General features: G+C 47.4%; 1 protein-coding gene across 1 annotated transcript in view; it reads left to right on the top strand.

The window, feature by feature from the left end:
• VSNL1 (visinin like 1) overlaps positions 1-15,002 on the top strand; it is a 105,737-nt gene that overhangs the window by 45,829 nt on the left and 44,906 nt on the right. Inside the window, exon 2 of the mRNA XM_028722292.2 lies at positions 5,188-5,354. Within this exon, the coding sequence (XP_028578125.1) occupies positions 5,193-5,354 (162 nt within the window). The 5' untranslated portion in view covers positions 5,188-5,192. The remainder of the gene's footprint in view (positions 1-5,187; positions 5,355-15,002) is intronic.

The following is a 15,002-nucleotide window of genomic DNA, read 5'->3' as shown; positions in this document are numbered from 1 at the left end:
TCCCCCCCGGCTCCCCTTCGCCCTCCCGGCTCTCTCTGCCGCCCAATGGGGACCCCCCTCACCTGCCAAGTCCGGAGCGCCGGTGGAAGTTGCATACATGCATGCAGGGCGCCGCGTTGCCATTGCATTGCACTGCACTCCATGCAACGCCTGCACGCATGCATTGCCTTGCACGCCCGCCAAGGGGTCTCCCCGCGGTCCGATGCGTCCCCTCCGGCGCGGATGCAGCATTGCAAAAATAAAAAACCCCCGACGCAGCCCTACCTGGGGGGCAGCCTCTGCCTCCGCCGCTCCGCCTCCGCGGGGATCCCCGGGCTCCATCCTGCCGCCCGATCTCCGGGGGGCGCAGGCAGGCTGCGTGGGGTCTGCACGGAAGAGCCCCTGCCCGCCCGGCCGCCGCCGCTGCGCTCATTCCATGGCCGGGAGAAGAGCACTTCAAACAAAACGCCCGGCCCGCCAGGCCACGCTGGGAAACGTAGTTCGCGCACCCCGCGCGGGCGCGGAGCCCAAGGGCGAGGGGACTACGGATCCCGGCAGCCCCCGCGCCGGGGACGGAGGGGGAGAGGCCGGGTGCAGGGATGGAGGGACGGGTGGGCGAGCGAGTGAGTGAGTGGCAGCCGCCAAGCCTTGGCCGAGAGCCAGGAAGGGCCTCCCCGGAGGAGGAGGAGGAGGAGGGAGGCGCAGAGCGGGAGGGAGGGAGGGAACCCCAGGGGTCATCTAGTGACGGCGCCCCAATCGAAATTTTGACTTTTAAAAAAAAAATCTTTCAATTTTTTAATTTTTCCCGCGGCACACTAGTGTGCCGCGGAACAGTGGTTGGGAAACACTGCTTTACCTTAACCTTTTACCTATTGGCCCACCTTGAACGCTCTTTCTGGTGTAAACCCACAATCTGTGCCATGCCATATCCAGGCGAACGCCACCACAGGAAACTAGTTTGTCACAAATAAATACTGTGCCTAAACTCTGCACCCTGGTACACTGTTTACATTTTTGCTTTGGGTGCGTCTCCGTACCGGTGCTTCTCAGGGTGCTGAAAGCCTGACACGTCTGTAACTCCTCTTTAAATGTCATGAATGTTGCCTTCTCACCAGAATATTCCTGCTTAGAGTGCCAGCCAAAAAGCTATGGAGGCGCAGGTTAATTTGGTGTCCAGGGCAGCTGTCTACCAGCTCCATCTGGTACGCGGCTAAGACCCTACCTGCTTGCGTACTCTCTTGCCAGAGTAGTACATGCCCTGGTGAACTCCTGTCATGTAATTGATCTTGACGAATTAAGTAACTGAATACAGAAGAAATCTCATCCTGTTTAAGGCCTTGGTTTTTGAGCAGCTGAGGCATCGAACAAACTGAAAACGGCTGGATGATAGCGGGCCTTTTCTGCAGTGTCACCAACCACCAGCAACCTCCATACAATCCAAAAGGCATAAACCGTGATGTGTTTTCAACACCCATTAAAAATATACTGGTTTGTTCAGGCGTTCCTTGACTGTTTATATTTAGGTTGCTCTGCTTCATATTTTGTTTTAGTATTCTGATTCTGCCTTTTTGTCGATGGTGGGTTTTTTCATTTGCTTTACAGTCTAGACTTGCGATTTTACGGTTTTCATTCTGTGTCAGTCTATAACAGGGATTCCCAAACTTGGGTCTCCAGCTGCTGTTGTACTACAATTCCCACCATCCATGACCACTGATCCTGCAAGCTGGGGATAATGGGAGTTGTAGTCCATCTGGAGACCCAAGTTTGGGAAACTTTGGTGTATAAGTTGATTAAATTAACTAATTGCTTCTTGTCGATGAGAAAGAAGGAAACAGTAGATTTCTTTCCAATTAATAATCTTGTGGGTGTGTTACTTTGTATTTTGTGGTGCAGACGTTCTCTAAATACATGCTGAAGTTCTTTATATCCCCTGTGAATAGCATAACCTTGCAAGGAGTTCCTGATGATAGCTTTGGTTGGTGCGCCGTTTAAGATTTCTGTTGCTTTCTCCGGTTGGGAGCCTGTTAACGCTCAATCTTCGTGGAACGTTCTGGCAACTGTTCTATTCAGCCATTTTATTTTATTTTGCGGGCGAGATTTTGCTCCGTCAGCATGAGGGCGAGGATGAAGTTTTACATTAATCTCTCCCCCTACTGTGAACCAAGAATTATATATGAAAGGGTGAAACACGTGACAGGGATTTGACAGCTTTGCGCTGCTTCCCTCTGCTTTTCCTGCTGACATGACTAAGACGAAAGGCAGTGTCAAAAGAAGCCCCAGAAGAAAGGAACAATGCAGAGGTTTGTCAGGAGTTGCAGTTATTACCAGGGCGCAGCAGGGGATTTGTTAAAACTTACTCATGAAAAATAACACGGAAATTGGCCTATTATCGCCCTGCACAGGATTCTGCACATATCTGGCCCATTTCCTCTCTGTTTATGTTGCAAAACGCAGGGTCAACTGGTTGGGTAGTTCCATCCAGTTACAATGCAGGCAGGTTTTTATGGCTGAGTCTCTATGACTAATATAGGGTGGGTAACCTCTCGGATTCACAACTAGGAAAGATGGTGCCAGAAACATTACAAAACAATGCAGGACGGTTTATCTCCGCTGCTATGATCCGCACCTCTAAGCAGAGGTGCTCAGCTGGGATGTTCAATTTGGCTTAGAAAGTTGGTGTAAGACAAAGCCCCACTTCTGAGCTCGGGAGGAGGTGGTGTTGCGGGCTTCACGCCCCCAACACGCGCTCGGAGGCTGGCTTCCAGCCCCGCACAATCAGGGGAATCCTCGGGCCGCATCATCCCCTGGCCAGCCAATCGGCTGGCTCATGGGGGTGGCTTGCCTCATTTAAGGCAAGCGCGGCCTGGGATCTCCCTCTTTGGCCTCTCAGCTTCTTAGGTTTCCCACCCACCCTCCCTTCAGGGTTCCCCTTCTGACCTTGCTATGGACCTCGGTTGGTCGCTGTTAAGGGGCCTGGTAGGGATTTTGGCTGTGGATCTAATTAACAAGAGTAAGAAAACGGTAATTCATGGATTATCTAGTTTGCCGCAAAACGGATCCCAACATCTTCCAAGGCTTTGCCAGATGCCAAAATGCTGCCCATTTCCTGGATGTGTCCAAGAAAATCGGGACGGACGGCAGCCCTACTTGGCAAATTGGCACCGGCCATTTGGTTTTTCGCCTAAGGTAAAGGTAAAGGTACCCCTGCCCGTACGGGCCAGTCTTGACAGACTCTAGGGTTGTGCGCCCATCTCACTTAAGAGGCCGGGGGCCAGCGCTGTCCGGAGACACTTCCAGGTCACGTGGCCAGCGTGACAAAGCTGCATCTGGCGAGCCAGCGCAGCACACGGAACGCCGTTTACCTTCCCGCTAGTAAGCGGTCCCTATTTATCTACTTGCACCCGGGGGTGCTTTCGAACTGCTAGGTTGGCAGGCGCTGGGACCGAGCAACGGGAGCGCACCCCGCCGCGGGGATTCGAACCGCCGACCTTTTGATCGGCAAGCCCTAGGCGCTGAGGCTTTTACCCACAGCGCCACCCGCGTCCCCGGTTTTTCGCCTACCTCGTAGCAAATCGTCACAACTTCTTTGGTTTTGGAGGTTAGGCATTGGTAGGGGTATTGTTATGTAGATGTGTTGGGGGGGAGGAGCGGCATCACCTCCACCAAATATTGAAGGGTAGTCCGGTAAAGGATTCCGGGGGGCGTGGCCTCGTCCGAAGCCTATGGAGGTCAGGGCCTAAAGCGTGCCCCCGAGCGGTGACCCTGGGGGAGTCCCTAGTTGATGTGCATCAGCAGGGCTCCCCCTGCTGGTGGTAACCCTTCCTGGTCTTCAAGCAAACAGGCTGAAGCCAGATAGTCGGATAGGACCAATGCCTAAGCCAATACCGCTCTTTACCTGTAACCAATAAAGTTGTGGCCAATTTTAGCCCATTAACCTAAATTAATTGTCACGTGTCGTTATTCCTACTGGTGGGAGGCGGGAACTCGCCACGCAACAGGTCCATGCAGTGTCAACAGAGCGGGGCTCTTAAGTTCCAAAGCCTAACTCTATTGAAACCAGTTCCAAAATTCCCATTGGTTGGAATGATGTTGGATTGAACTCCTCCTTTGTTTTATTAGCAGGTTTGGGGCTGAAGCTAAACACACTGCCCTAATATAAATGAGGATGTCGCTCATAGGTAGGGCTGCCATCCGTCCCGATTTTCTTCGACACATCTGGGGAATGGGCAGCATTTTGGCATCTGGCAAAGCCTTGGAAGATGTTGGGATCCGTTTTGTGGCAAACTAGATAATCCACGAATTACCGTTTTCTTACTCTTGTTAATTAGATCTACAGCCAAAAGCCCTTGATTTACACTTGATAGCTGTTCAGAAATGTTGTGCGTAGTTTGGATTGTAATTAACAATGTAGTTTTGCTAATAAAAGAAGTAGCTTTTGGGAAGAAGATGAAGGCTGAAGGGGTATAATTAGGATAAAGGATTATTGCAGAATTCTCTGTACCAAGTAGAACAAGGCAGATAATAGCTCAGTTTTACTGAACGAACAAATACAAGGGAATGCGTCCAGAAGATTACAGCTCCCTCCCCATTTTTAGGATTTTTAAGGAAGGCTCATATATGAAAAACTACTGTAAATTAGCACTGACATTTCAAGAGATTCTTGGCTTATGTACATACATAAAAGTCTAGTTGAAGGTGCCAGGCCATTTGGAATGGGACAAGCTGGAGGAAGTAGCTGCCTCATTAATATGATTGTTTTGATGGAGGACTGAAAGTCAGCATACATAAAGGCACTTTGGTATTATATATTATAACTAAACACTTGCAACTGTTCAAGGCAAACTATGTATGCAGTCAGAATCAGATAGTAGCACAACGGTATCTCTGACTACCGTGCACACCAACTGACTGCAAAAGTGACAGGAAGGTGTTGGTGCCAGGATCTCGCCCACTCTGCTGATTTTTCTCAGCATGGCGCAGATTTCCTTTCCCAAGGAGTGGGAGGCATTTGTATGCCTGCCCATCACCACATGTGGAGATAAAAACAACCGTGGGATTGATTCCAAAGGTAGCTTGGAGAAAAGGTATTCCAATTCCGTTCAGTTGTATTGAACTCCAAAACAATGCCGATGACTTACTGTGAACCATCTTGGGCAGCCCTTGGGATGGAGAACTGATCTTTTTTGCTTTCTCTTTTGCCTTTTGCAGGCATAATGGGGAAACAGAATAGCAAACTGGCTCCTGAAGTAATGGAGGATCTGGTGAAAAGCACAGAGTTTAATGAGCATGAACTCAAACAGTGGTACAAAGGGTTTCTAAAGGATTGCCCTAGTGGGAGACTGAACCTCGAGGAGTTCCAACAGCTTTATGTAAAGGTAAGTTGGTTTTTTTCTTCTTCCTTTCTTTCTGTCTGCATGGCGACTCTGAATGTGACACTGCAAGGTGTGACTGAATACCTTGCCGATCAGAAGGTCGGCGGTTCAAATTCCCACAACGGGGGTGAGCTCCTGTTCCTCTGTCCCAGCTCCTGCCAACCTAGCAGTTCGAAAGCACGCCAGTGCAAGTAGATAAATAGGTACTGCTGTTGCGAGAAGGTAAACAGTGTTTCCGTGTGCTCTGGTTTCCATCACGGTGTCTCATTGCGCCAGAAGTGGTTTACTCAAGCTGGCCACATGACCCAGAAAGCTGTCTGGACAAATGCCGGCTCCCTCAGCCTGAAAGCGAGATGAGCGCCGCAACCCCATAGTCACCTTTGACTGGATTTAACCATCCGGGGTCCTTTACTCCCCCCCCCCTTTTCTTTTAAAGTAACTGTTTTCCAGCCCCGGAAGGAGCGTGGCGAGCGTTCATGCACTGCAGCTGACACACTAACTGTGTGTCGCGACACACAGTTTGGAAGGCTCTGCCTTAGCAACTTTTGGTTTTCTGGAATGGAATTGTCTTCCTGTGGTTCTACTGTCTTTTGCCCTCTTTCTTCTAAGAGTTAGCACGGTGATCTCCTCAGCCAATTTGCCCAGCTGACATTAGCACTTCTTCAAGAGCACCTTGGACATCATTCGTGATGAGTGACAAAAGTTGGCATCTGCACGCGCCATGCCGTTTTGTGACCTTTGTGTGTTGGATTTCAATTTCTTTAGCAGCTGTGCCACTCCAGTGCACAACAACTTGTGTTGTGCCCTTTTCTTTTTTAAGTGGTGACAAGGCACACGCAACACATCTTCCTCCATTTTGGGAATGCTTTGTTGCCTCCCTAGCCCTCAGGTTTGTTCACTCTCCTGCCATTATTGAAATGCACATCTCCCTTATTTTATTTTTTAAAGTGGGAAGCACAAACCTATCAATTCTCTACATTGAGGGTTCTACATCACCTGTTAATAATTGTTTGAGCTGTGATATCCTGCCGTCGTATTGCGGCTCACATGCATATAGTGCCAAGAGGAAAATCCAGGTTTTATAATCATCTGTTTCAGTGTTTCCCAAACATGGGTCTACAGCTGTTTGTAGACTCCAGTTCCCATCATCCCTGACCACTGGTCTTGCTAGCTAGGGATGATGGTAGCTGTAGTCCAAAAACAGCCGGAGGCCCAAGTGTGGGAAACACTGAAATAGAGAACCCTTAGACCTGTGGCTATCTCAGTGTTTTGGGGGCCTCAATTTCCCATAAGCCCCAAGCGGCATGACCCAGTCATGGTAGCAAACTCCCCAGTGTTAGTCTGTTGCATCAAATACAAAGAGCTTTGTGGCATCTTAAAGACAAAGCGACTTGTTGAAAAATGAACGGTTGATGTCGGCCCTGACTGGCAAAATCTTATGTGGTAAGAAAATGGGTTCATCTTTTTTATTATGATAATTATTTACATATATTTATTTATAACATAACAAAGAATAATAACAAATGTGACATAAAATAAAAGCAGATACAGTGGTACATCGGGTTACATACGCTTCAGGTTACATACGCTTCAGGTTACACACTCCGCTAACCCAGAAATAGTGCTTCAGGTTAAGAACTTTGCTTCAGGATAAGAACAGAAATCGTGCTCCGGCGGTGTGGCGGCAGCAGGAGGCCCCATTAGCTAAAGTGGTGCTTCAGGTTAAGAACAGTTTCAGGTTAAGAATGGACCTCCGGAACGAATTAAGTACTTAACCCGAGGTACCACTGTACTGATTAGTTCTGTCTGTCTTTAGCTTGCCAGCAGACTCTTTGTAGCTTTGCCGCAACAGATTTAACACTGACCATCACGGAAGACCGATAAGACTATTTGGTTACACTTAATTGTAACCAAAGATCTCAGTTGGAGTTGTGACATTTGACTGCAGTGTGGAAGAAAACCTGAGGAAATGCTAGGAGCAAAGTTGAAGTTAGACCAGAGTTTTGCAGTGAAGTGCATTATGACAGGGCAATCAAGGATAGCTTGGCTGAAATAAGGTTCCCCTAGGAGAATCTAAATAAGATTAGCCTCAGAAAGCTACTGTACTCCTGAGAGGGTGGTAATATTGGAGCTTATGGAGAACCATGTTCCTGAATTTTTTGGTATGCCCCTGAAGACCTGAGAACTGGAAATGAGAGCTATGATAAACACTTGGTTCTGTATCATGGATTAGAGATATAGTCGGGACTGTTTTTCTGAGGTTCATGATAACGTTTGATAGTCTGTCAGCAATTAATGCTTGCAAACATCTCAGGGGGATGTTGCTGGAACTTGATCTGAACTTATCTTTAGACGCTTGCTTAAACATTTCATAAACTCTATTTAATGTTAACAACTACTCATGGGCGTATGTAGGATCTGACCTTTCTACACATGCATCTTATCACTTGTTGTGACTTCTCTTCAAATATCCCTGAAGCTGCACTCCATAGAGCTTCGTATATGAATCTTTATGCCAATCCATCCTTTTAAACAGTTTGCTGAAGGCCACTCAGTGACCTCGTGGGCTTCTTTTTCACATTGTTTGATAGCAATCCACGTCCTTGCACAGACTAAACCAGACCAACAAGCATTTTGTCTGTCTTCAAAATATTTCCGTAATGCATAATTCCAACAACTTGTCCCCCTCCTCAAATGCCAAGTTGGATGTGTGGGATACGCAGAATCCCTTGTAAGCTTTTTAAAAAAATAGTTACCTACCCACCGGCTGATTGACAGTGTTTCAAATGAATAGTTTTTTAAAATAAATAAATAAATAAATCACACATTGAATTTATGACTTTTGTGCAAGTTGCCCTTTCAGTAGGTAATAGGAACACAGAATAGGACTGGAGCTCTAGACCAAGAATAGACCTATGTCCCTCCCAGATGTATCCATTATCCCTGATCATGGGTGGATCTACAGCTATAATTAACTCAGAAATTTAATTGCTATAACAAAAGAAAAAAAATGCTATGGAAAACCCCTTATCAATTTTTTTTTTGCTCTCTGGTGCCATCTGGTGTTGCATGTTTATAACGCATTCAAAACACTGTTTTTTGACTAATGTAGCTGAGTCCCAGAAATGGCCGGTGGGGCTGAGTTACAACATCTAAACCGTTTCAGGTAATAATAATAATAATAATAATAATAATAATAATAATAATAATTTATTATTTATACCCCGCCCATCTGGCTGGGCTTCCCCAGCCACTCTGGGCGGCTTCCAAAAGAATATTAAAATACTATAATACATCAAACATTAAAAGCTTCCCTAAACAGGGCTGCCTTCAGATGTCTTCTAAAAGCCTGGTAGTTGTTGTTCTCTTTGACATCTGGTGGGAGGGTGTTCCACAGGGCGGGCGCCACTACCGAGAAGGCCCTCTGCCTGGTTCCCTGTAACTTGGCTTCTCACAGTGAGGGAATCGCCAGAAGGCCCTTGGTGCTGGACCTCAATGTCCAGGTAGAACAATGGGGGTGGAGACGCTCCTTCAGATATACTGGACCAAGGTTCCCCATCCCTGCTCTAGACAGTGGCCCTAAAACTCAACTCCCATCTTTATGGCAAGGTCAGTAGTAGCTGGTGAGATGACAATGGTTTGGTTTGGTTCCTCTCCCAGTTTCCCAACATACTGGGCTGCTGATGCTTAATGAGAGGGGGAGTGGATGAGGTAAAGGCAGCTCCAGCTGCCGGTCCAATGGTCCAATGCCCAGTTCTTCTCCCTCTTGGTAGACGCCAGCGCTCCATTATGATGGGAAGCTGGGAGAGCATCACTGCTCATTACTAGGCAAGATACATCTCCCATTGAGTCACATATAGGGATGCGGGTGGCGCTGTGGTCTAAACCACTGAGCCTCTTGGGCTTGCCGATCAGATGGTCGGCGGTTTGAATCCCTGCAATGGGATGAGCTCCTGTTGCTGTCCTAGCTCCTGTCAACCTAGCAGTTCAAAAGCACACCAGTGCAAGTCGATAAATAGGTACCAATGCGGCGGGAAAGTAAATGGCATTTCCATGCGCTCTGGTTTCCGTCACGGTGTTTTGTTGTGCCAGAAGTGGTTTAGTCATGCTGGCCACATGACCCAGAAAACTGTCTGTGGACAAACGCCAGTTCCCTTGGCTTGAAAGCGAGATGAGTGCTGCAACCCCCTAGTCGCCTTTGACTGGCCTTAACTGTCCAGGGCTCCTTTACCTTTACCTCTGCCCACAATTGTGTACATGGTATGCATGAGAACGATGCACTTATGCATCCAATATGAAGCTGGAGAGATGAAGGGGAGGGAGCATTGAAAGCATTCTCCCCAGAATACGTGCTTTCATAATAAAAATTCTGCCAGCTTTGTAAAGGGATAAGTTAAGCTGACAGATAGCACCCACGATCACCCTGTGAGCTTCATAGCAAATGGGGGATTTTAATCTGGGTTTCCTTTGGAAAGACAGCACATCTGGAAAAACAACAACAAGCAGTCCTTCAAAACTAAAGTCACAGAGTGAAGATTGTGCTTTCCTGTTCAACTCAACACAACTTAAATGTGCCTCACACGGGTTTGGTTACACCCAAAGGGAACACAAAGTTAATCAAGCCGTGAGCCTTTTCACTGGGAGTTTGCTACTGAATCTCTGAAAGTGCTGTTATGTAGCGAAAAAAGGTAATCTGAGTTCTTACAACCCAGCAATTTTTCATAAAGGATGCATTGTTGGCAATGCAACATTTTGCATTGCCTTTCCTCAGCTTCCTGTAACGCTTCTGTTGTCACTATGAATACACCTCCTCCACACTTGCACTATGAAAAGAGGGTGTTGCGCCAAACACTCCCTTGCATAGTAGGCAGCAAGCGTTGCTTGTGACCTCGCGACTCTTACGGGAGCCAGGAATGTTGTGCCTCCTGCCACGCTTGCTAAAATGATTCATATTTAGGCCCAAATCTTCCCTTGGGGCAAGAACCGGGGGCAGGCCCTCCAGAATCTCATATCTTCATTTCCTAACAGTTCAGATTTTTTGTATGGGTTAGGGGTGTTCGCAAAGGGTGGGGGGCAGAATATTCGGAGTCAGTGATACTTCCTCATGTACCAGGTACAACAACAATAACTTCTTCTTCTTCTTCTTCTTCTTCTTCTTCTTCTTCTTCTTCTTCTTCTTCTTCTTCTTCTTCTTCCCATGCCCATCTGACTGGGTTTCCCCAGCCACATAGGGCAGCTCCCAACAGAATATTAAAAACACGAAAAAACATCAAACATTAAAAACTTCCCTTTTTTATGTTTCCTTTTATGTTTCCTTGACATCTGGTGGGAGGGTGTTCCACAGGGAGGGTGCCACTACTGAGAAGGCCCTCTGCCTGGTTCCCTGTAAGTTCACTTCTTGCAGTGAGGGAACCGCCAGAAGGCCCTCGAAGGAGGACCTCAGTGTCTGGGCTGAATGATGGGGGTGGACGCTCCTTCAGGTATCCAGGCGAGACCGTTTAGGGCTTTAAAGGTTATCACTAACACTTTGAATTGTGCTCGGAAACGTACTGAGCCTCTTGGGCTTGCCAATCAGAAGGTCAGCAGTTCGAATCCCTGCAATGGGGTGAGCTCCCATTGCTCCTCACGTACCATAATGAATGGGTCAGAATTTTGCAGAGTTTGCCAAACATTTGCAGTCACCGGCTGCTTTTCACATGTCGTCAGTTTCACATGTTACAATGGAGCTGTCTTTTTTCATTCCTCTGGAGTCGTCCCATCCACCCGGCAATGTCTGTTCGGATTCAGTGTGCCGCTGAATGCCAGTTGATGGGAGCAATATTAAGAGAGGACTGTGGCCTCGGACTCCTACACGACTTGTGGGATTCCCAGAGGTGCTAAGCTGGCCTCAGGCTGTAAAGGTTTCACAACGTTGACCTAGAGTGTGCTTCAATAAAGAGGGAAAAGATTCTTCCGTTCTCTCTCTCCCCCGCTCCCCGCAGTTGCACTTTGCTAGGTAGAAATACTGAGAAGTTTGATCAGTTTTAGGGACATAAAGTGAATATTTAAACAAGTTGCTGCTCTTTTCTTTTTAAAAGTGTTTCAAAGTAAAAACAACTACCGTCTGTTCGGGATGCACAGTGCAATCCTATGCTAGGTTAATCAAAAGTATGTCACACTGTGTTCAATGAGGCTTAATCCATCAGAAAGCATGCTTTTTAGAATGGTAACCTCAAGTAAACGGTCTAATTATTTCCTTTGCATACATGTGCGAGCACATAATGCAGCACAGGGCAGCAACATTCATCTAGATCAGGATTTCCCAAAGCTAAAATATTACGTTCATTTTTCACAAGGTCTAGTCCTTCCCCTGCCCACCCCCTAATATTCTTAAGAGGGTCTCTTCTCCAGTCTCCATAGAGTAGCCGGAAGTAGGGAGGCAGAAAAAGGTTCCCCTTTCCTTCCACTCTACAGTTTTAATCTGAAATCTTAGGCGCAGTACTGCTCCCAGAGCTCAGAAACTGCTCGCACTAATGAAATTCCGTCGCAAAATGCACCTAGAACAATGGGAGTTTCAAACACTATGATGGCATTGGAAGCTAATGTTGGCGTCGCTGCCAGCAGTAGCTGGCGGAAGGCTTTCCGAACGGTGGGGAAGAGGAGCAGGACCAGTGACAGCAGGGCCAATGGATCCAAAGCTGGCCCATTTCTTGGAGACAGAGCTGATGCAAGACCCTCTCTCTGCTGGTGTGGCGAAAACAACCACAGCATCCACTCTGAAACAAACCACCCCTTCTGCCCTGACCTGCAGCCTGCCCTTAGGATTGTGCTGTCGGTGTATTTCCGGTTTTGGCCTGCCGTGAGGCGGCAGAACCTGTACAAACGCCACACTTTCCCACACAAGATCAGCACCTTCCCCAAAGCACCACCTCGCGGCGAACTTTCACGAAATGCTTTGTCGATGTTGGACCAATTCCGGTTCCCAATGTTTCCTGAAGCTCTCCTCAAAGGCAGTGGGACTTGTAAATCCTTATCACCTCAGCAGCCAGAGCACCAATGCAGTGGGTGGGCCAGGTGGCCCCATATAAATTGACCACAAGATGTGGCACGGACACATCTTTTGAGTGGCAATGCCCATCAACTTTGGTGGGGGTGGCACCCTCAAATATTTTATTGGGGGGGCCTGAAGCGAGCTCGGCCCCCAGAAATTGGCTCCTATGTTTAGCAGCATAGGAGAACCACTTCCTGTATTGCGCCAGTACATCAGAATCAGTGCTTTTTTTCTAGAAAAAGAGGTGCAGAACTCACCATGAATGCCTCCCTTATTCCCTTATAATGGTAATGGCGCCCATCTGAGAAGCGCCATAACTGAGTTCCGGAGAGTTCCGGCTGAAAAAAAGCGCTATTCAGAACTTCCTGCCTCAGTTAATGTGGGAGGCATTCCTGAGTCATTTTCTCCCCACACAAACATTAGCCTGGTTCCTAGAAGGACCTCCTTGTGGTGAAGGCATGTTATGGTGGCTTCTCCTCCACTTGAGGCAACTTTGGAAGAAGCGCTTTTCTAATGTTTTCTATCCATGGCATTCGTATCCCACTGTCATTAGCCCAGGCAGATCAACAATGAGCAATTATGCACCGTCACGACCAATTTCTGCCACGCTGTACGCGGTGGTTTTTGTGTGGCATCAAACTGTAGCCAAACACCTTGTGAGTCATCAGTCTAGATACCTTGTGTAATTGTGAAAGGCAGCCGTTGAGATTCAGGTCATGTTTCTGCTAATCATAGATTGAACATTTCCAGCACCTTGGGACATCAGCCTTATTTTTTTCCTTCCAACCTGAAGGAAAGCAAATTTCTCTCTTTGTGTTCCATTAGGGTTTGCACGAATTGCCGTCTTTTTGCCAACAGAACCGCAGAGCTCTTCCAACGAACTTGCTGCGCAAATTTGCTCTCTTAATTATATATTTCAAGCGTGACAAAACAACAGTGGGGGAAACGTTCGTGCTGGAAAATTAAGTTGCTGAAGCTACAAGTGAGAGAACAAAGGGAGTGAACGTGCTGTTTTTCTGGTTGGTGCTAGTGAATTAGGTTGGGTTGTTTCATATATTTTTACAGAAACCTTCCTGCTTAGGGGGTTTCTAGCTATTTCCATGTCAGAAGCAGGTATGTTTATGAAAAGTACAGAATATTATTCAGCCTGTCTTCTAATTTTTTTTATTAAAAAGCCCAAATACATATGGAGGTGTTAACACCAAGAGTCTACTTGAGCGTATTGCTAAACTGTTAAAAGCATCAGTGAAAGAAACTGAGTCCATTATTCCTAATGCTTTTATTCCTGTAAGACAACATATCAAAGCACATAATAACAGTTCCTTATGTGCGGATCCATTCACACAATCACTATCTTCTGTGCTCGGGATAAGGATAATTGTTTATCCTCCTGGCTAGACTTAAGTTTGTCAGAATTGAGCAAGTTGGTTTTCTGAACCTCTGGTAAGTTCAGGACCTTTCTGGATGGATCAGTGCATGGCCTCTTTCCATGCCAGATCTCGCTCACGAAAAGAAGTATCTGCCTGTAGCGAGGCAGGGCCAGCCCTACCTATAGACAGAATGCCAATCTAGCAGTTCAAAAGCACACCAGTGCAAGTAGATAAATAGGTACTGCTGCAGCGGGAAGGTAAATGGCATTTCCGTGTGCTCTGGTTTCCTTCATGATGTCCCGTTGAGCCAGAACCGGTTTAGTCATGCTGGCCATTTTAGCCATTTCAGCATAGTCCATCAACTTCATCTGCCAGCTCATGATTTTAACTTTAAACCGGTTTCCGGCAATGTATCGCTACATCGCCCAGGCCTGCACACATCCACACATGTGATCCAGGAAGACCATACATTTCCCAGTGTACTAGGAGAGCTGTGTGCAGACATTGCCCTTGTAGAGGTAATGGCCAGGGCCAAGAGATGCTGGTCTTGCTCCCCATGTTCATTGACTAGCTGAACAAGACTCCTTAGTTCTCTGAGGCTACGGTACGGACTATTTTCCATTCTTGCTGCCACTACTGTGCCAGAGTGCGCTTCAGCATAGTCAAGCAATTTAGCTGTTTTTGGCAGAGGCCTTCCTGCATCTCACATCGCGTTATTTGTCAGCCACTCGCCCCCAGGCTGTGCACATGGCCCCATTTCTACTTCTGCTGAAAATAACCCGCATGCGGGAGGACTGAGGAAGAGCAGTGCTGCCTGATCTTGCAATGTGACGCACACTGGAGGGCCAGTAGTTTGAAGCGATTTGCCTGGCCTGAATTGGAACACTGGGGCCGCATGGGAGGTTCTTCTTGAATCTCTGTGTGAGCAGATGTGGTTATGGGTGGCATCAGAGCCCAGCTAACCTGCCCCTTGCAGATGAGTTGGGTAGAAGTGATGCTTTGCTGGGTCCCAGAACAAGTATACAGTGGTACCTCGGGTTAAGTACTTAATTCGTTCTGGAGGTCCGTTCTTAATCTGAAACTGTTCTTAACCTGAGGTACCACTTTAGCTAATGGGGCCTCCTCCTGCTGCCGCACCGCAGAGCACGATTTCTGTTCTCATCCTGAAGCAAATTTCTTACCCCAAGGTAACCCAAGAGCCAGTGTGGTGTAGTGGTTAAGAACGATAGTCTCGTAATCTGGTGAACCGGG

This window comes from Podarcis muralis, chromosome 3 (genome assembly GCF_964188315.1).
Source record: "Podarcis muralis chromosome 3, rPodMur119.hap1.1, whole genome shotgun sequence".
In the NCBI taxonomy this organism is placed as follows: Eukaryota; Metazoa; Chordata; class Lepidosauria; order Squamata; family Lacertidae; genus Podarcis; species Podarcis muralis.
Note: the sequence above shows the minus strand (reverse complement) of the source record. Positions and strands in the feature narration are given on the sequence as shown.